General features: G+C 48.3%; 1 protein-coding gene across 1 annotated transcript in view; it reads right to left on the reverse strand.

Annotated features, from left to right (window-relative positions):
* LOC308158384 (CD82 antigen-like) overlaps positions 1-18,470 on the reverse strand; it is a 38,949-nt gene extending 20,479 nt beyond the window's left edge. Inside the window, exons 1-2 of the mRNA XM_080531972.1 lie at positions 18,362-18,470; positions 432-508 (exon numbers count right to left, since the gene is read on the reverse strand). Coding sequence (XP_080388098.1) covers positions 432-498 — 67 coding nt within the window. The 5' untranslated portion in view covers positions 499-508; positions 18,362-18,470. The remainder of the gene's footprint in view (positions 1-431; positions 509-18,361) is intronic.
* Between the last annotated feature and the right edge of the window lie 4,173 nt (positions 18,471-22,643).

Here is a 22,643-nt window from a genome sequence, read left to right on the forward strand (position 1 = left end):
AGAGGGGCAGAGAGAGAGTTGGAGAGAGAGAGAGAGAGAGAGAGGGAAGAGAGAGAGTTAGCGAGAGAGAGAGAGGGAGAGAGAGGGGCAGAGAGAGAGTTAGAGAGAAAGAGAGAGAGAGGGGCAGAGAGAGAGAGAGTTAGAGAGAGAGAGAGGGGCAGAGAGAGAGAGAGAGTTAGAGAGAGAGAGAGAGACAGAGGGGCAGAGAGAGAGTTAGAGAGAGAGAGAGAGAGAGAGAGAGAGAGAGAGAGAGAGAGAGGGGCAGAGAGAGAGAGAGAGTTAGAGAGAGAGAGTTAGAGAGAGAGAGAGAGAGAGAGATTGGTTTGATTTTTGTTGTTGCCGATGGCCAGGAGTTTTTTTTCTCAGAAAAGTGGGTTAACTTCCTCCCCAGTAGCGGTCTGACACCGGCACGCTTAACAAACATGAAACACTCACGAAGAAGATGAGGTTGAACAGGAACAGGAAGTACTTGGTGGCGGTCATGCAGCCCTTCCCCATGGTGCCGTTCCTGGGGACAAGAGAAGAAGAACGTCAATCATTCTAGAACCTTCTTCAACCTTCTAGAAGGCTCAGACTCTACCCTGTGGTAAATGGTAAACAGTTTTGACTTATATAGCGCCTTTATCCAAAGCGCTTTACAACGGCCTCTCATTCACCCGTTCACACACACATTCACACACCAACGGCAGCCAAGCTGCCATGCAAGGCACCGGCCCCGCTCACTGGGAGCAATTTTTGGGTTCAGTGTCTTGCCCAAGATTGACCAGCCGGGGTTTGAACAGCCGATCTGCCAATCTTGCGATCATTACACAGCGGCTCTACCTCCTGAGACACAGCCTCTACCTCCTGAGACACAGCCTCTACCTCCTGAGACACAGCCTCTACCTCCTGAGACACAGCCTCTACTTCCTGAGACACAGCCTCTACCTCCTGAGACACAGCCTCTACCTCCTGAGACACAGCCTCTACCTCCTGAGACACAGCCTCTACCTCCTGAGACACAGCCTCTACCTCCTGAGACACAGCCTCTACCTCCTGAGACACAGCCTCTACCTCCTGAGACACAGCCTCTACCTCCTGAGACACAGCCTCTACCTCCTGCACAACAGCCACCCCCGCGGTGGTACGACCATGTAGACATCTGACACACAGGATACAGGCGATGGATGTCTAGTCAGCACGCATCACTGTGTGTGTGTGTGTGTGTGTGTGTGTGTGTGTCAGAATCAGAAGTGCTTTTATTACATCTTACTGTACAAGTACACAAGAGTCAAGTTCTTTGGCTTTGGTTCATCAACATTGCAGCATTCAGGTACAAAAAACACAATAATAATAAGTTAGTGAAATAAGTAACAACAATAACTTACATTGATAAAGTAATAAAGTGATGGGGTGTGTGTGTGTGTGTGTGTGTGTGTGTGTGTGTGTGTGTGTGTGCGTGTGCGTGTGCGTGTGCGTGTGTGTGTGCGTGTGTGCGTGTGCGTGTGCAGATTTGCTGGGGGCTGAGTTAGTGTGTGAGTGATGTTCTATAAGTGGTGACAGCTGACTAGAAAACCACAAGAGCTACCGGCTAAGCTGCCTGTGAGGGAGGGGGGGGCCCCCGGGGGGCGAGAGACAAGCTGCAGGATTACAGACACACACACACACACACACACACACACACACACACAGCCCAACACAACCCCAATCTCCCACCGCAGGGCAGGGGTCAAAGGTCCCTGGCTCACTCCAGCTCTGCTCTCTCTTCATCTCTCTGTTCTGTCTCCTTATCTCCCCTTATCTCCCCTTCTTTCTTCTTTTTTCACAGACACAGAGAGACAGAGACAGAGACACACACACACACACACACACACACACACACACACACACAGAGACAGAGAGACACACAGACACAGAGAGACAGAGAGACACACACAGAGGCACAGACACACACAGACACAGAGAGACAGAGACACACACACACACACACACAGAGACAGAGAGACACACACACACAGAGACAGAGAGACACACACACACACACACACACACACAGACAGACACACAGACACACAGAGACACACACAGAGACAGAGAGACACACACACAGAGACACACACACAGACACACACACACAGACAGAGACACACACACAGACACACACACACACACACACACACACCACTCGGCCTCTTTCTGTCCAAGAAATCCGTGGCAGACATATCCACCACGGCGCAACATTTCCTCCATCAGCGTTGTCATGGGGCGTTGTCATGGGGAGTGTCGGCCCGGCGACCCACATTCACCAGCACGTAACCGGGTGACTGTTCCACGCTGGCGCCGCTCCACCGGTCCAGTGATGGAGGGAGAGGGAGTGTTCATGACCCCTGAACGCTGCCAGCCCAAAGTCAACACACAGACCAGGTAACAGGGCTCCCACACCTTCTGAAACATCACATTCAACCACCTTTCAAGCACCTTTCAAGACTCAATTCCCTCAAATTCAAGGACCCAACACGGCATAGTTTGTGACAGAACTAGTTGAGCTAAGTAAAACATTTTTGAATATATATTTTTTTAGAGAGAGAGGGGGGGGGGGGGGAATTCAAGCACTTTCAAGACCCATGTCTATTTTCAAAAACTTTTAAGATCTTGATTTATTTCTCAAATTCACAAACTTTCCAGGATTTCAAGGACCCGTGGGAACCCTGTAGGTAAGGTGCTGTGTGTGTAGGGAGCCTGGAGATGCTACACCAGGGCTCTACGATATGAGTGAACCCTAGTTTTAGATCATCTAGCTAATAGTTCACTTCAACATCAAACGCTTCGGTCACGCATGGTCAGAGCTAATGAGTGGCTCCAGTGTGGAACCATTTCAAATATGTATTTTTGCCCAAGTCTGGTTAACAGACAGTACAACTGTACAAAGGCTAATATGATTATGTAAACAAGACCACTATCCTGCTGTGTGTGTGTTTGTGTGAGATAGATAGATAGATAGAGTGTGTGTGTGTGTGTGCGTGTGTGTGCTAGATAGATAGATAGATAGATAGAGTGTGTGCGTGTGTGTTAGATAGATAGATAGATAGATAGATAGATAGATAGATAGATAGAGTGTGTGCGTGTGTGTTAGATAGATAGATAGATAGATAGACAGACAGATAGACAGAGACAGATAGAGTGTGTGTGTGTGTGTGAGGAAGAAACCCCCCTCCCCCAAAGTTTTTATCAAATGATCTAACGTTTATCTAGCCCTTGGTGAGTGACTGATTCAGACCAGGAACCGTCCTCGGAAGTCTCAGCCTCCGTCGTCCAATAAAAACAGAGAATAAAGCCTCTCTGTCAGCGCTCTGGCCAAACGTGGTCCTATAGACGTACGACACACTAGACACTTTCAGACAGCTCAGCGGGCTGCATAAAGACCTTACACACACACACACACACACACACACACACACGGCTTAGACACCAGCGCTAACAACGACTAACAACTTCCTTTCTGGTTTCCGTCACAAAAACACAAGTGTGGACCCCCCCCTTCCCCCCCCCCCCCCGGGGGTCGAGGTCAGAGTTCAGGGCATCTGTCATCATTTACAGCGCTAATGCTAAACGCTAGCTCCCAAACGGCATGTCTAAATAATAATAATTATAATAATAATAACTTTTATTTGTATAGCACTTTTCCTGCAAACGTCGCAGCTCAAAGTGCTCCAATCATTATATAAATCATAATTCAATTGTTTAGGCGATATTAAAAAGATGGGTTTTTAGTCTTGACTTGAACATATGTGCTGAGGTTGCATCCCTAATGTAAACTGGCCGCATAAAAGGAGAATGCAGCCTCACCAGATCTCTTTTTTTGTACATGTGGTACACAGAGAAAACCAGCGTCAGAAGACCTGAGAGCTCTACTGGGCTGATATGCTAGCAGAAGACCTGAGAGCTCTATTGGGCTGATATGCTAGCAGAAGACCTGAGAGCTCCATTGGGCTGAAATGCTAGCAGAAGACCTGAAAGCTCTATTGGGCTGATATGCTAGCAAAAGGTCTTTCAGATATTCTGGTGCAGTGCCAGTGAGAGAAATGCTAACTCACAAAGGGCACATCAGTGGCAAACCACTGTAGCAAGCAACCACTACGACTCGATTCGATTCAACTTTATTGTCATTCATTGCAGAGTAAACGTACAACGAAACAACGAAAAGTAGTGATATATAACAATAACAAATCATAACAATACCGCGGCTAGCTTAAGACGCATTATCACAACTTGCGTACAAACACACACGAGTAGAAGCACCAGTGTTGTTGGCGCCTGGGTGACTGTTTCCTCGTTTCTGCCCAGCCGAAAATACCCTCCCTTCTCCTCGGTGCCAAATACTACCTCATGAAACATGTTTTATTATAAAAGCCATAAAGTACTCCAGGAGACCAGAAAGAGCAAAGTGCCAACGTATCATATGACTGGCTTTTCCTTTTCCTTTTCTGTTGCCTCCACTCCGGGACAACAAGTCATTCCTCTCTCTCTGTTTCTCCGTCTCTTTTTTTGGGGGGGGAGGCAGGGCTTTTTTTCTCTTCTGTCTCGATCTGTACCAGGCACAACAGAGAAGCTCTTTGACTTCAGTGATGCAACAACAGGCCTGAAAGACACAAATCCATTGGAGTAAGCGTGACATAAGAGTGTCAGTGTGTGTGTGTGTGTGTGTGTGTGTGTGTGTGTGTGTGCGTACATGTGTGCGTAACTGACCGGCATCTTTGTCTCGCTCTGTGTGCCAACCGGATGATGATGATGATGATGATGATGATGATGTGTGTGTGTGTGTGTCACAATGCATGCTCTGAAATATTCATGTTCTAACGGAACACGCAGAGGAACATGAGAAGGTGAAGAGGTGATGTCTACTATCTCTGCTGTGCTCCAGGACTCCAGGTGTGTCAGCTACAGTACGACCGCAGACAGGGCTCCCACACCTTCTGAAACATCAGATTCAAGCACCTTTCAAGCACCTTTCAAGACTCAATTCCCTCAAATTCAAGGACCCAACACGGCATAGTTTGAGACATAACTAGTTGACGAACCAAGCATAACTTTTTTGAATATATATTTTGTTTATTAGAGAGAGAGAAACTGAGACACAGGGAGAGAGAGAGAAACTGAGAGACAGGGAGAGAGAGAGAGAGACAGAGAGAGAGAGAGACAGAGAGAGAGAGAGAGAGAGAGAGAGAGAGAGAGAGAGAGGAATTCAAGCACTTTCAATGACCATTTCGTGTCTATTTTCAAAAACGTTTAAGACCTTGATTTCTTTTTCTCAAATTCACAAACTTTCAAGGATTTCAAGGACCCGTGGGAACCCTGGCACAGATCAAAAACACAAGGCTCTTTTGGCGAGTCCTTGAGGAGAGGGTGCACGGGTCTTCTATGTGCAGGCGGGGGCAGCAAGAACACATTGTGGGCTAGGAGGAGGAGGAGACATTACTGGAGAATTACTTTGTGAAAGAGGAATTATCCTAGAGGACAAGAAGACTGGCACTTCTTACAGTAACAATAGCATTGTTCTAGACACACACACCCTGCCTCACGACACACACACACACACACACACACACACACACACAGGAGTCATGAGCAACATGACAAACTCCCTGACCTCACTGACACACACACACATTTCAGAGCGTGCATTGTGACACACACACGCATCATCATCATCATCATCATCAGGTTGGCACAGAGAGACAAAGATGCCGGTCAGTTACACACCCGTGTACACACCCACGCACGCACAGACACACGCACACACAGTCTCCCATATCACCTTCCTCAAACGCCTAGCTGATCACCTAGACCTCACTCTCAAACAGGAAACAATGTCTCACCCTAAACGGCTCCAGTTCCTCCCCAGTACGTGCAGAACTCAGCTGCCAGGGTCCTCACCCACACCAAGCCCTGGCAGAACATCACCCCCACCCTCATTCACCTCCACTGGCTCCCGGTCAAGTCCCGCATCAACTACAAAATCCTCCTCCTCACCTACAAATCCCTCCACGCCTGCGCCCCCCAGTACCTAACTGACCTCCTCTCCCAGCACACCCCTCCCCGGAACCTGCGGTCCTCAGACATGGGCCTGCTATCCACCCCCCGCCACAACCTACGGACCGAGCCTTCAGCGTGGCCGCACCTACCCTCTGGAACTCCCTCCCCACAGTGATCCGCAACGCCCCCACCCTGGACTCCTTCAAATCAGCCCTCAAAACTCATCTGTTCTCCAAGGCCTTTGGCCCCTAGTCAATGTTTCTGTTTTGTTTGTCTGACCATTTCCTGTAGAATTGTAACGCGTCCTTGGGTTTTAGGAAAGGCGCTATGTAAATCCAAGTTATTATTATTAACAGACACCAATCCAGCTGTTTGTTTCTAAAAATGTTTACTGGCCATGCATCCAAACACCAAACAAATAACACCAAATGTGTTTTAAAAACGTTGACTGATGTATCTATGATCTACCTTTACAAGCCAGAGTTTAGAATTAACGATTGCGTGGCCTGGGGTGGTCCAGTGGTCTAGCACCGTGGTCTACAGTGCACACGTATGCCCATGTCGGCATAGGTTCGAATCCGGCCCATGCCCTGCTGACATGCCCTCACTCTCTCCCTTCTTCTCCTTACTTTCCTGTCTGTCTTCACTATAAAATCTCCTTATCTCCTTATTTCCTGTCTGTCAGATAAAATGAAGAATATGAGTGGCAGTCCCCACCTTTCAAGCACCTTTCAAGGACTTTCAAGACTCAATTCCCTCAAATTCAACTACCCAACACGGCATAGTTTGAGACAGAACTAGTTGACGAGCTAAGTAAAAAAAATTTGAATACATATTTTTTTTATTAGAGAGAGAGAGAGAGAGGAATTCAAGCACTTTCAATGACCATTTCATGTCTATTTTCAAAAACGTTTAAGACCGTGATTATTTTCCCTCAAATTCACAAACTTTCAAGGATTTCAAGGACCCGTGGGAACCCTGGTACAGATCAAAAAGACAAGGCTCTTTTGGCGAGTCCTTGAGGAGAGGGTGCACGGGTCTTCCCTGTTTACGATTGGACTGTGGACATATCTGACAGTTGACAGTTGGCCTCTCACAGGGCCTTGCCTCTCCTCCGACATCATCCTCCAAGTTCTCTAATTAAGCTGAAAACAGGCTCGTCCATGGAGCTGTTGGATCCATTGAGCTAACACACACACACACACACACACACACACACACACACACACACACGAGCTATCTGCTAACCCCCGTTCCAATGAGGACCAGAGTTTTAGCTTCATCAGCATTCAGCTGCTCTGGAGAGTGTACACACACACAGACACACACACACAAACTCTCACACACACACAGACAAACTCTCTCACACACACACACACACACACACACACACTCACACCCCTCCTCTTGCCTCACAGAGTGAGTGTGAGACATGGCCCCACTTTGAGTGGCCACCAAAACAATGGCAGCTTTCAGCCAGCCTTTCAGCGCCGGGACAAAGACAGAAACTTGACACACGGTGGACCTGACCAGCCATACACTCTCCTCCCCCCCACCCCCTCCCCCCCCCTCCACAATAACAGCCCACATATCACACATGGCCTTTCCCTCACTAGAGCACTTGTGTTTGGGACCAACAGAGGCCTGGGGGCCCTGTTTAACGGTTTTAGGAAATGTAAGACTATCCTGGGCTCAGGAAACTGGAGGAGGTGTAGGCTAGTCCTGGAGCTGTGACTAGAGAGCTTTAGAAACCAGGGGTGTAGGGTTGGGAGGTGGATGTGTGTGTGTGTATATATGTTACGGTACATATGGGAATACGGTACATGTGGGAGGGATAGGGATAGGGATAGGGATAGACATGCCAGCATGTACCAAGTCGACGTAGCACCTAACCCTAACCCTAGTTTTCCCACATGTACCGTAACATATACATAATAATCAACATTTTGAAGAAAAAAAAGGTACATGTTTGTCTCATCTGACCAGACTACATTCTCCCAGTAATCTATTCCAAATGTTCTGTAGCCAACTTCAAAATGAGCTTCTTGTGAACATGAACATGCTTGTTCTTCAGTAATGGAGGATTCTTCTGGAGGGTGATGGCGAACGGAGACCGTGGCGGTGGAGTGGTGGAGTGGCATTGCCTATTGTTTTCTTTGTGACCTGTTGTACCCGCTGCTTCCAGGTCTTTCTGGAGCTCTGCTCGAGTGGCTCGTTGGCTCTTGGGCTACTCTGCTGCCCGGTCAGAAGTCTGGCGAGGAGCTCCTGTGATTGGCCGGTTGATGGTTGAGTGATGTTGCTTCCACTTGCGGACAACGACCCCAATGGTGCTTATAGGAACATTTAGGAGTTGAGAAAGCCATCGATAACCAGTGACATTACTATGCTGCTCAACAATGTTGCAATGGAAATATGTTGAAATAATTTTGGGGGGATGTGTTGAATACTTATTTCTCCCCACTGTGTATGTATTTATTGGTGTACAGTGTAGGTTCAGCCCAGCCTGTCTCAACGTGATGGTACAGCCCATCCTGTCTCCCCCCCCCCCAGCGGCCACGCCGGAAGATTCCTATGACAACTGCTGAGGCAAGACGGGCGTGGGGATGGGGGGGGGAGGGGGGCAGCCCAGAGACCCCCCCCCCCCCTCCCCCTGCCACTACTGGGGACACGTCAACACAAGAGTTTCTTACACTAGTTTTAAGATATCTTTTACTTTTTCCTCTTTTTAAAAAAAATCTTGGCAAGTGAAATGTTCCTGTCTTGTGTGTTCATGTTGTTGTTGAGAGGTGTAGGTGTCTGTCCGCAGGCTGCTGTGTTCTTCTGTTACTACAGGGAGATGGGCTAACAGCGGCCCCGTCCCAACACTTCACAACGCACCCTTCCCTTCAATACTTCCCTGAAGGACACACATGATGTCACAAAGGAGGTCCCTGGAGTTAAGAGTTTAAAGATTAAAGTTGAGTTTAATGATTCATCAGCATCATAAATACATAAAAACAGAAATAACAACCTGCCATGACGTCAAACTATCCGGCGTCGCCACAGGTAGAACAACTGCTTAGTCATTGGTTATTGTCATTGCAAGAGTACGGGAGTAAGTACCAGACAACGAAATGCAGTTTTGCATCTAACCAGAAGTGCAAATAGTGATATTAAAAACATGATAGTGATAAGTGATAGGTACAGTATAGCAAGTAGTAGGTAGTTAGAGGTAAATCCTGTCTTAAAACACACTTTTTCACAATGGCTTACTTGGTTTGATCTCCTGTATTTTGTTTGTTGTTATATCTGTTTTTATCTCATTTTGCTTTGTTGATTTTTTTTTGATATGTGGTTTTAAACTGTCTTGTAAGGTGTCCTTGAGAGCCTTGAAAGGCACCCATAAATAAAATGTATTATTATTATTATTATATACAGGATAGCATAACATCATCACTATCATCAAGTTGCTACTCGCTGAGTCATTTATCAACAGTTCAACTTGTTACCATAATAATACTCTTGTACAAATAAATGGCCAGGAGGGAAATGCCATTGAACAGGATACACTGGTTCAGGAGACACTGATACTCCTCTTCTGAGTGGGGCAGTCCCACTCATATTTTGAATTTTTGTATTGCGATAGTAGAGACAGTAGAGATTTGACAGGAAGGAAGGGCGAGAGAGAGAGAGAGAGAAAGAGTGAGAGAGAAGGGATGACATGCAGGATATCTCCGCAGCCGGAATCGAACCGGGAACCCTGCGGTTACGTGGTCGACGCATAGTGTGTTACGCCACCAAGCGCCCCTACATACTCGTCTTCTGAGTGTGAGAACATTCGACCAGTATATTAACACTGTCTTGAAATTCTAAAATATTATAAGATTCGGGCATATACCGTATAGGCCAGGGGTCGGCAATAGGCGGCCCGTGGGCCATTGCTGGCCCGTCACCAATAATATTTGGCCCAGCAGATTATTTTGAGAATCCACTTTTTTTTTTCTTTCTTTTTACAATATCGGACCGACAGTCCCACACCGCGCCTATAATGTCCGAATAGAGAATCTACCACCACCTGAATAATGCTTATTGTACTTTTATTCATGTTGAGAGTGAATGACACAGGGACAGACAATCAGGCAGCGGGGTGCACCGAAGCGCACTGACGCTGAACCCCTCAGAACCCCTCATAGTGAATCATAAGCAGGTGGACACGGCGTGGTGCTGAAATAGCCGACATGCGGTGTGTGGTTTGAAAAAAAAATAACATCAGCTCATTAAATCATTCAAACGTAATGTTTACGTATGTGACTGCAACACACATATGAACAGTAACAAAGCAAATTCTGTTTAATTTTCTGAAAAACATGGTAGGCGGTAGTGGTGGTAGGCCTATGCTCCTGAAACGACAGAGCAAACGCGCTATTAGGGATAATAAGTACAATGAGCCATAAGCCATTCATTCAAAAATATACAAAATACAATTAGGTTATTAAATACAATAACGACAGGCTTGGTACACTTAATGTGAAAAGTGGCATCTCTCATCGGTCACTATTTGCTTGATATCTGGTGATATTGACGTCACTTTAATCCGCAGGCAGTTTTTTTTATTTTTTATGCATCTATCGATTCCTTCGTGCGTCTTTATCACATTCATTGAGGAAAAGGACGACTCGCATGTATAGAAAGGGAACATTGTGAGCACGGAAGATGTGAGTCTCACAACGGCTTTGCATTGATGAAAAGGATGAACGTATAGTTCGCTGTCCATTCCTGTTTAAATGCCCTGTTTTCACCGTCAACTTTCCTCTTTAGACCTTTGGAGAGTGACATTATGTTTCTCTTGCTAGTTAGCAGGTTAAATGTTTAGCTAACTTCACCCGACACGCAAACAACCAATCCAATAATAAATAATGTGACCTTGTCTGGAGGAGGGGGGAATCATTCAGAATAAAAGTATGTTAAATAATTATTAGAATAAGTTAGGCTGCGAAACATCGTCAGTCCACACATTTATTATTCAAAACTATGGAAAAGGGTGAAACTACGTTTCAACGTTGTTGAGAATCACAACACAAACTCACTAGTCAAGCCTAATACTGCAACGAAATGGATTGGACTGCTACCTAGTTAATTATAACACTACTTTACATTGTTAGCAGGCTCACAAAACAAGCTGTGTTAGTTGACTAGCGATGTGTACATTTCTCGAAAGAAAAGTCAAAGCATTAGAACGTGTCACATTTTTAAACAATCAATTACTTAAATTATGTTCGGGCCCGCCATCTAGTGGCTAAAACATTTTTTGGCCCGAGGCCAAACCTAATTGCCGACCCCTGGTATAGGCCATTTATACAAAGCGACTTACATTGCAATGAGTGCATACATACATATACTCAGTAGATATGGTCCCAGCAATGAACATACGGGGCGGCTGTGTCTCAGGAGGTAGAACCGCCGTCTAATGATCGCAAGGTTGGCAGATCAACGGTTCGAGCCCCGGCTGGCCACATGTCGAAGTGTCCTTGGGCAAGACACTGAACCCCAAATTGCTCCCAGTGAGGGGGCCGGCCGGCGCCTTGCATGGTAGCTTGGCCGCCATTGGTGTGTGAATGTGTGTGTGAATGGGTGAATGAGAGGCCGTTGTAAAGCGCTTTGGATAAAGGCGCTATACTGTAAGTGCAGTCCATTTACCATTCAAAAACCTCCCCACCCTAAGCATTGTTAGAGCCATGATGGTCTAACCAGCCGAGCCACAGAGGTCTACAACCTCCAATGATACAGAAACCTGCAAACACACAATACTGAGGTTAGTGCTTCAGACCTCTTGGCCTCTCTGTCACGAGTCGTGTTACAAACCCTCTGCCTCAGGGTTCCGGAATGCAGGCAGACCGGAACACGGTCTCTGTGATGCTGTTGTCAGGGGAGGGGAGGGTGTGTAGATGGAAGATGAAAACTGTGAATTGGCGGGTGTGTGAAATGAACAAATATCAGTGTGAACAGACGATAAGAGAAACACACCCCAAACAACAGTGGCAGGAGCTGTTAACAGCTGCTAACTCAACTACGACACTGATGGAACCATTCAACACCCCCCCCCCCCCCCCATGGCTGACTTAGCCAAGTCTCCCTGAGAGAGAGAGAGAGAGAGAGAGAGAGAGAGAGAGAGAGAGAGAGAGAGAGAGAGAGAGAGAGAGAGATTTCTAATCTCGAGGGACTAAAGGTTAAAACAAATAAACAGATAAAGGTCTTAGCAGATCGTCAAGGCCACATCACTGCAATGTGGGGGGGGGGGGGGGGGGAATAAACTGTCAAGGTGATCTACAGCTGTCAAAACCGAATGTGAAAGAAAGATGTAGCTAAGGTGTGGCGGTCCCAGGCAGTGACAGGCACCACCACACCCAGCACAGGAGGACAGACGACGTGTGCTGCCAACGTAATATAATGGGGCGGCTCTGGCGCAGGAAGGAGAGCCGCTGTCTAACGATCACAAGGTTGGAAGATTGGCAGTTCGATCCCCAGCTGGCCACATGTCGAAGTGTCCTTGGGCAAGACACTAGACAACCCCAAATTGCTCCCAGTGAGCGGGTCGGCACCTTGCAGGTGTGTGAATGTGTGTGTGAATGGGTGAATGAGAGGCCGTTGTAAAGCGCTTTGGATAAAGGCGCGATATACAGTAAGTGGAGTCTATTTACCATAATAATATATGCCATTTAACCGACGCTTTTATCCGCAGCGAGTGCATACATGTACATTTGCAGTATATACGGTCCCCAACGGGAACCGAACCCACAACCTAAGCGTCGTCACTCGTCAGTGCCATGCTCTACCAACTTAGCCACCGAAGAAGACATCACTACCAACTTAGCCACCGAAGAAGACATCACACGACGTGTGTGTGACGCCACCGTGCCCACCCTAACCCTCACAGAGCAACGACCTATATACAGCAACACAACCACTAACCCTAACCCCAACACAGAGACACAGCCTTCTAAACACCCTAACCTCAACACAGAGACACAGCCTTCTAAACACCCTAACCTCAACACAGAGACACGGCCCTCTAAACACCCTAACCTCAACACAGAGACACTGCCTTCTAAACACCCTAACCTCAACACAGAGACACAGCCTTCTAAACACCCTAACCTCAACACAGAGACACAGCCTTCTAAACACCCTATAACCTCAACACAGAGACACTGCCTTCTAAACACCCTAACCTCAACACAGAGACACAGCCTTCTAAACACCCTAACCTCAACACAGAGACACGGCCCTCTAAACACCCTAACCTCAACACAGACACACAGCCCTCTAAACACCCTAACCTCAACACAGAGACACAGCCCTCTAAACACCCTAACCCCAACACAGAGACACTGCCTTCTAAACACCCTAACCCCAACACAGAGAGACACAGCTTTCTAAACACCCTAACCTCAACACAGAGAGACACAGCTTTCTAAACACCCTAACCTCAACACAGAGACACTGCCTTCTAAACACCCTAACCTCAACACAGAGACACTGCCCTCTAAACACCCTAACCTCAACACAGAGACACTGCCTTCTAAACACCCTAACCTCAACACAGAGACACAGCTTTCTAAACACCCTAACCTCAACACAGAGACACAGCCCTCTAAACACCCTAACCTCAACACAGAGACACTGCCCTCTAAACACCCTATAACCTCAACACAGAGACACAGCCCTCTAAACACCCTATAACCTCAACACAGAGACACAGCCCTCTAAACACCCTAACCTCAACACAGAGACACAGCCCTCTAAACACCCTAACCTCAACACAGAGACACAGCTTTCTAAACACCCTAACCTCAACACAGAGACACTGCCTTCTAAACACCCTAACCTCAACACAGAGACACAGCTTTCTAAACACCCTAACCCCAACACAGAGACACGGCTTTCTAAACACCCTATAACCTCAACACAGAGACACACAGCTTTCTAAACACCCTAACCCCAACACAGAGACACAGCCCTCTAAACACCCTAACCTCAACACAGAGACACTGCCTTCTAAACACCCTAACCTCAACACAGAGACACTGCCTTCTAAACACCCTAACCTCAACACAGAGACACAGCTTTCTAAACACCCTAACCTCAACACAGAGACACAGCCCTCTAAACACCCTAACCTCAACACAGAGACACAGCTTTCTAAACACCCTAACCTCAACACAGAGACACAGCTTTCTAAACACCCTAACCTCAACACAGAGACACTGCCCTCTAAACACCCTAACCTCAACACAGAGACACAGCTTTCTAAACACCCTATAATCTCAACACAGAGACACAGCTTTCTAAACACCCTAACCTCAACACAGAGACACAGCTTTCTAAACACCCTAACCTCAACACAGAGACACAGCCCTCTAAACACCCTAACCTCAACACAGAGACACAGCTTTCTAAACACCCTAACCTCAACACAGAGACACAGCCCTCTAAACACCCTAACCTCAACACAGAGACACAGCCCTCTAAACACCCTAACCTCAACACAGAGACACAGCCCTCTAAACACCCTAACCCCAACACAGAGACACAGCCCTCTAAACACCCTAACCCCAACACAGAGACACTGCCCTCTAAACACCCTAACCTCAACACAGAGACACTGCCCTCTAAACACCCTAACCTCAACACAGAGACACAGCCCTCTAAACACCCTAACCTCACAGAGACACAGCCTTCTAAACACCCTAACCTCAACACAGAGACACAGCCCTTTAAACACCCTATAACCTTAACACTGATAGGGCTTTCACACCGGCAATGAACCGTTCCAGTTCGCATTCGGGAACCTCCAAACTAGGGCTGGGTTCAAAAAATCGATTTCCCGATTCTGAATCGATCTTCATCTAAATGAGCGATTATCGATTAATAAATCCCGAGATCGATGTTTTTTTTTTTTTTTTTTTTTTTTTGCTTGCAGCTTCAACCCGCAACGAGATCTCGTGGCCAGATCTCGCGCTTCAAGAATTGATCATATCTCACACAACGTGAGGTCTCAACACTAAAATCTAAAAACATGGCGATGGCAGGGACACTCAAGTCACCACCAGGCTTAAAGTCAGATGTCTGGGTGCATTTTGGATTTAAAAAATGTGACGATAGAGATGAGCTGGACAAAAGCAAAGTCATATGTAAATAAAAAGTACATTCATGTAACTGCTTTTCAGTCAATTCATTGATATGTTTAACAATGCTACATGTTATAGGGTTCCTTGAACCATTTATAGCATTAGTTCGGAGAATCTCTTTCATATTCAAGCAAAAAAATTATATTATAACTAGATCGAATCGGAATCGAATCGAATCGAATCGAATCGTGAATCGAATCGAATCGAATCGAATTGGGAGCTGTGAATCGGAATCGAATCGTTTTGGGAAATCAGTGGCGATACCCAGCCCTACTCCAAACCTTGGTGCTGTCTGGCGAACCAGCCCACGTTCATACCAGTGTAACCAGAACCATCAGCGTTCATACTAGTGTAACCAGAACCATCAGGGTTCATACCAGTGTAACCAGAACCATCAGGGTTCATACCAGTGTAACCAGAACCATCAGGGTTCATACCAGTGTAACCAGAACCATCAGGGTTCATACCAGTGTAACCAGAACCATCAGGGTTCATACCAGTGTAACCAGAACCATCAGGGTTCATACCAGTGTAACCAGAACCATCAGGGTTCATACCAGTGTAACCAGAACCATCAGGGTTCATACCAGTGTAACCAGAACCATCAGGGTTCATACCAGTGTAACCAGAACCATCAGCGTTCATACCAGCGTAACCAGAACCATCAGGGTTCATACCAGTGTAACCAGAACCATCAGGGTTCATACCAGCGTAACCAGAACCATCCGCGTCATCAACGCTGGGTGATGAAGGGGCGGGATAAACAAACATGTCACAACTAGATGGCAGCTACTTCACTGGAAATGAGGATAATATCTTCCACTACAGTATCTGAAATAAACACTACTTTGTATACAAAACAAAAGACACCCTAATCTCAACCCAGAGAGAAGAGCCCATCCGGGGACTGCTTGTGACTGTTTGTTAGGGGTTGGTATGACACGATGACATCACATACATTGATATTATTATCTTACATTTAAAAAAAAGTGTATGTAAAAGTGCTTGGAGCTCCAGACATGTAGATGTCTTTTCTGCAAGGCTGAAGAGAAGATCAAATGGTAAAAACATTTCTCTTGGTTTCACCAGACTGTTTACAACACCAGCCAGCCATACACTCTGCGCTGATGTTCATTCATTTCTTATTTTGCTCAAGTTGGCATGCCTCCTACATACAGCAGCAATTAGTGCGTGTGTGTGTGTGTGAGAGAGAGAGAGAGAGAGAGAGAGAGAGAGAGAGAGAGAGAGAGAGAGAGAGAGAGAGAGAGAGAGAGAGAGAGAGAGAGAGAGAGAGAGATAGAGAGATAGAGATATGGGCGAGTCACAAGGTCAATGTCCATGTTTCCTATCGTTAGTCCTTCAACAGTTGGACAGACAGACAGCGTGCTGGCCAGAGGGAAGGAGAGGGTCTGAACTGAACAGATGGATTCTGCTTCAGACAACATCTCTCCAAAACAGGATACGCATTGCTTTTCCTTTTTAAACCACAACATTTTAGCTTTTAAAACCATAACACAGTTTTTTATTATTATTTTTAAATGACTGGACTTTTTAAATAGGCACTACATTTTTATAAACACTGCTGTGTCTGACTGTTTTTATTGTATGTGTTAATGTATGTGACCTATGTGTGTTTTTAATGTGGAACTGTATTCTTCAGCTGCACTTCTGCCTGTCGAAGGAGAATTTCTGTCGCTGTGTCCATGTGTCCATCTAATAAAAATACAAAGGTTCCATCTCCCAAAACATCATGGAATGTAAAAACATTGACGCTCAATATCTCTGAACTGCCCTAAACGGAGATAGAACCTTATCATTCTAAACGGAGATAGAACCTTATCATTCTAAACGGAGATAGAACCTTCTCATTCTAAACGGAGATAGAACCTTATCATTCTAAACGGAGATAGAACCTTCTCATTCTAAACGGAGATAGAACCTTATCATTCTAAACGGAGATAGAACCTTCTCATTCTAAACGGAGATAGAACCTTATCATTCTGAACGGAGATAGAACCTTATCATTCTAAACGGAGATAGAACCTTCGCATTCTAAACGGAGATAGAACCTTATCATTCTAAACGGAGATAGAACCTTCTCATTCTAAACGGAGATAGAACCTTCTCATTCTAAACGGAGATAGAACCTTATCATTCTAAACGGAGATAGAACCTTCTCATTCTAAACGGAGATATAACCTTATCATTCTAAACGGAGATAGAACCTTCTCATTCTAAACGGAGATAGAACCTTCTCATTCTAAACGGAGATATAACCTTATCATTCTAAACGGAGATAGAACCTTCTCATTCTAAACGGAGATAGAACCTTCTCATTCTAAACGGAGATAGAACCTTCTCATTCTAAACGGAGATATAACCTTCTCATTCTAAACGGAGATAGAACCTTATCATTCTAAACGGAGATAGAACCTTATCATTCTGAACGGAGATAGAACCTTATCATTCTAAACGGAGATAGAACCTTCTCATTCTAAACGGAGATAGAACCGTATCATTCTAAACGGAGATAGAACCTTATCATTCTAAACGGAGATAGAACCTTATCATTCTAAACGGAGATAGAACCTTCTCATTCTAAACGGAGATAGAACCTTATCATTCTAAGCTCACGACATTTTAATTAAAGTATTTGTAAAAGCAAATCAGATTTTTAGAGAGTGCCTCATATATTGCATGGTTATAGGACGATGGATGGATAATATAATATCTCCGGTTAGTCCAAGGTCCTGATTTGGAACAGCCCAAAGGTTTACAACGTGTCGGTGGGCAACAAGCGATAAGTATCACACAACATAATAAAGATCTATCTATCATAACAACTGGTCTCAATCACCATGTGGGTCAGACGCGTGTTTGTAAACCTGGTCCAAACACGCCACATCAGCAACCCTTCTCACTCACACAACCACGAGCATGACCTCATTTCTTACCATCCAAAAGTTAGATAACGACTTCTATTCAAAACCAATTCTTCTGCAGCCATCGCGCACGCAACTCATCCCCCTTTATCCATAAAGCGCAACCAAGTCACCAACTTTTCTGCGCCATTCCAACCAAACACCGCCACTCACAAACCTCCAGCCAAATCAATGCTTTACATGATCAATAACCTCGTATCGAAAGAGGCCAACTTGTGCACAAGGGGTAGACCTACTTACGGTTTTGCGAAGTTTAAGCAGGAGAGAAGTTGGTCCAACAGTCTGTCCACTTGTCTTGTCCCGTAGTGTGTGTGTGTGTGCGTACGTCTCGGAGCCGAGGGACAGAATAACAAAGTGGAGTCTGAACAACACGACTGTCTGTCTGTCTTACACCACGGGAGTCTGCTGCTCCGCCACCGTGTGGCAGATATGGGAATTAGACAGCAGCGATGCCCTGCGTTAACCCCTCCACCCCCTCCACCCTCCTGCGTTAACCCCTCCACCCCCTCCACCCTCCTGCGTTAACCCCTCCACCCCCCCGACCCTCCTGCGTTAACCCCTCCACCCCCCCGACCCTCCTGCGTTAACCCCTCCACCCCCCCGACCCTCCTGCGTTAACCCCTCCACCCCCCGACCCTCCTGCGTTAACCCCTCCACCCCCCCGACCCTCCTGCGTTAACCCCTCCACCCCCCCTCCCTCCTGCGTTAACCCCTCCACCCCCCCCCTCTTGCGTTAACCCCTCCACCCCCCCCCTCCTGCGTTAACCCCTCCACCCCCCCGACCCTCCTGCGTTAACCCCTCCACCCCCGACCCTCCTGCGTTAACCCCTCCACCCCCTCCACCCTCCTGCGTTAACCCCTCCACCCCCCCCACCCTCCTGCGTTAACCCCTCCACCCCCCCGACCCTCCTGCGTTAACCCCTCCACCCCCTCGACCCTCCTGCGTTAACCCCTCCACCCCCCCCACCCTCCTGCGTTAACCCCTCCACCCCCCCACCCTCCTGCGTTAACCCCTCCACCCCCCCGACCCTCCTGCGTTAACCCCTCCACCCCCCCCCTCCTGCGTTAACCCCTCCACCCCCCCCACCCTCCTGCGTTAACCCCTCCACCCCCCCGACCCTCCTGCGTTAACCCCTCCACCCCCTCGACCCTCCTGCGTTAACCCCTCCACCCCCTCCACCCTCCTGCGTTAACCCCTCCACCCCCTCCACCCTCCTGCGTTAACCCCTCCACCCCCCGACCCTCCTGCGTTAACCCCTCCACCCCCTCCACCCTCCTGTGTTAACCCCTCCACTCCCCCGACCCTCCTGCGTTAACCCCTCCACCCCCCCGACCCTCCTGCGTTAACCCCTCCACCCCCCCCGACCCTCCTGCGTTAACCCCTCCACCCCCTCCACCCTCCTGCGTTAACCCCTCCACCCCCCCGACCCTCCTGCGTTAACCCCTCCACCCCCCCTCCCTCCTGCGTTAACCCCTCCACCCCCCCCCCGACCCTCCTGCGTTAACCCCTCCACCCCCCCGACCCTCCTGCGTTAACCCCTCCACCCCCCCGACCCTCCTGCGTTAACCCCTCCACCCCCCCGACCCTCCTGCGTTAACCCCTCCACCCCCCGACCCTCCTGCGTTAACCCCTCCACCCCCTCCACCCCCCCGACCCTCCTGCGTTAACCCCTCCACCCTCTCCACCCCCGTTAACCCCTCCACCCCCCGACCCTCCTGCGTTAACCCCGAGACCCCCGAGACCCTCCTGCGTTAACCCCTCCACCCCCCGACCTTCCTGCGTTAACCCCTCCACCCCCCCGACCCTCCTGCGTTAACCCCTCCACCCCCCCGACCCTCCTGCGTTAACCCCTCCACCCCCCCGACCCTCCTGCGTTAACCCCTCCACCCTCTCCACCCCCGTTAACCCCTCCACCACCCCCGACCCTCCTGCGTTAACCCCTCCACCCCCCCACCCTCCTGCGTTAACCCCTCCACCCCCCTCGACCCTCCTGCGTTAACCCCTCCACCCCCGTTAACCCCTCCACCCCCCGACCCTCCTGCGTTAACCCCTCCACCCCCCCGACCCTCCTGCGTTAACCCCTCCACCCCCTCGACCCTCCTGCGTTAACCCCTCCACCCTCTCCACCCTCCTGCGTTAACGCCTCCACCCCCCCGACCCTCCTGCGTTAACCCCTCCACCCCCCTGACCCTCCTGCGTTAACCCCTCCACCCCCCGACCCTCCTGCGTTAACCCCTGCACCCCCCCGACCCTCCTGCGTTAACCCCTCCACCCCCCGACCCTCCTGCGTTAACCCCTCCACCCCCCGACCCTCCTACGTTAACCCCTCCACCCCCCCGACCCTCCTGCGTTAACCCCTCCACCCCCCCGACCCTCCTGCGTTAACCCCTCCACCCCCCCGACCCTCCTGCGTTAACCCCTCCACTCCCCCGACCCTCCTGCGTTAACTCCTCCACCCCCCCGACCCTCCTGCGTTAACCCCTCCACCCCCCGACCCTCCTGCGTTAACCCCTCCACCCCCCTCGACCCTCCTGCGTTAACCCCTCCACCCCCTCCACCCTCCTGCGTTAACCCCTCCACCCCCCGACCCTCCTGCGTTAACCCCTCCACCCCCCGACCCTCCTGCGTTAACCCCTCCACCCCCCCGACCCTCCTGCGTTAACCCCTCCACCCCCCCGACCCTCCTGCGTTAACCCCTCCACCCCCCCGACCCTCCTGCGTTAACCCCTCCACCCCCTCCACCCCCGTTAACCCCTCCACCCCCCCCCTCCTGCGTTAACCCCTCCCCCCCTCCACCCCCCCCCCCTCCTGCGTTAACCCCTCCACCCCCCCCACCCTCCTGCGTTAACCCCTCCACCCCCTCCACCCTCCTGTGTTAACCCCTCCACCCCCGACGCTCCTGCGGTTTATTATGGCCGTGACTGAGGCTGATTAAGTTGATTTAAAAGAATACATTACAGCTGATGTGCAATCTGTGAGATGCCAAGTTCATGCAGTATTGGACGAGGTTTGATTGTAGGTTGAACGCAGGGCTGACTAAGCGTGCTCTGTCTATAACTGGATTTGAGATTAGATTAGATTCAACTTTATTGTCATTGCAGAGTACAAATAGTGATATAAAACACGACAGTGATAATAACTTGTATTTGTATAGCGCTTTTCCTGCAAACGTTGCAGCTCAAAGTGCTCCAATCATTATATAATCATAATTTAATTATTTAGTCATGTAAAGGCAATATTAAAAATATGGGTTTTTAATCTTGACGTGAACATATGTGCTGAGGTTGCATCCCTAATGTAAACTGGCAGTGAGACACAATCTGGGTGCATAAAATGAGAATAGTGACAGTTACAGTGGGCAAGTACAGTAGTTATATAGAGTTAATGAGCATGTACAGTTAAGGTAGGTGTTTATAGTATGGTATGTAAATAGGGTGTGGGTGATTCACTTCAGCCCATAGAACACAACACACAAATAACGTTACTGTTCATCCACTCTTGGTTGAATCTCGATCATAAATCGGTTAACTGCCCCCCCCCCCCCAACTCTCTGAAAGTGATGACCACATCTCCCATGGAGGGAGGGAGGGGGGGATCCACCATGGAGGGAGGGAGGGGAGGATCCACCATGGAGGGAGGGAGGGGGGGATCCACCATGGAGGGAGGGAGGGGGGGATCCACCATGGAGGGAGGGAGGGGGGGATCCACCATGGAGGGAGGGAGGGGGGGATCCACCATGGAGGGAGGAGGGAGTCCTGTACTGTACAGTAAGCATCAGCGCTCTCAGTTCATGTACTGTGTAGAGATCATGCTGTACATGAGCCCATCCCTGTGTATCAGCCTGTATTTTTGTATACTATCACTACGACATAATGTATCATATATGTGTTACGGTACATGTGGGAATACGGTACATGTGGGAAAACTAGGGTTAGGTTAGGGTTAGGTGCTACGTCGACTTGGTACATGCTGGCATGTCTAACCCTAACCGTAATCCTAACCCTAACCCTACCCCTAACCCTAACCGTAATCCTAACCCTAACCCTACCCCTACCTCTAACCCTAACCCTAAACTTAACCCTAGCACCGTAGCACCCTAGCACCTAACCCTAACCCTAGTTTTCCCACATGTACCGCATTCCCACATGTACCGTAACATATGGATCATATGGATCATAGCCTGTACATATGCACATTGTATATAATCTCAATTGATATATAACCACTGCACATATACATCCAGTCACCATGGTATGACATTGCACATTACGCTACCATTTGCACTTTACTGTAGATTGCTGTAAATACTGCTACTTTTTACTGCAATATAATTGCTATTTGTTGCACTTCTGGTTAGACGCACAATAATGTTGTTGCATTGTCTTGTACTATCTAATGACAATAAAGTGAAAGTGAATCTAATTTCCAAGTCACTCACTCACCACAGATGGGGGTTAAAATCCAACGAACATTATCTTATCTCACATAAGGAGGTAATACCCTGGAAAATGACCTTGAACA

Source organism: Nansenia antarctica (assembly GCF_963989245.1).
Source record: "Nansenia antarctica genome assembly, chromosome: 5".
Lineage (NCBI taxonomy): Eukaryota > Metazoa > Chordata > Actinopteri > Argentiniformes > Microstomatidae > Nansenia > Nansenia antarctica.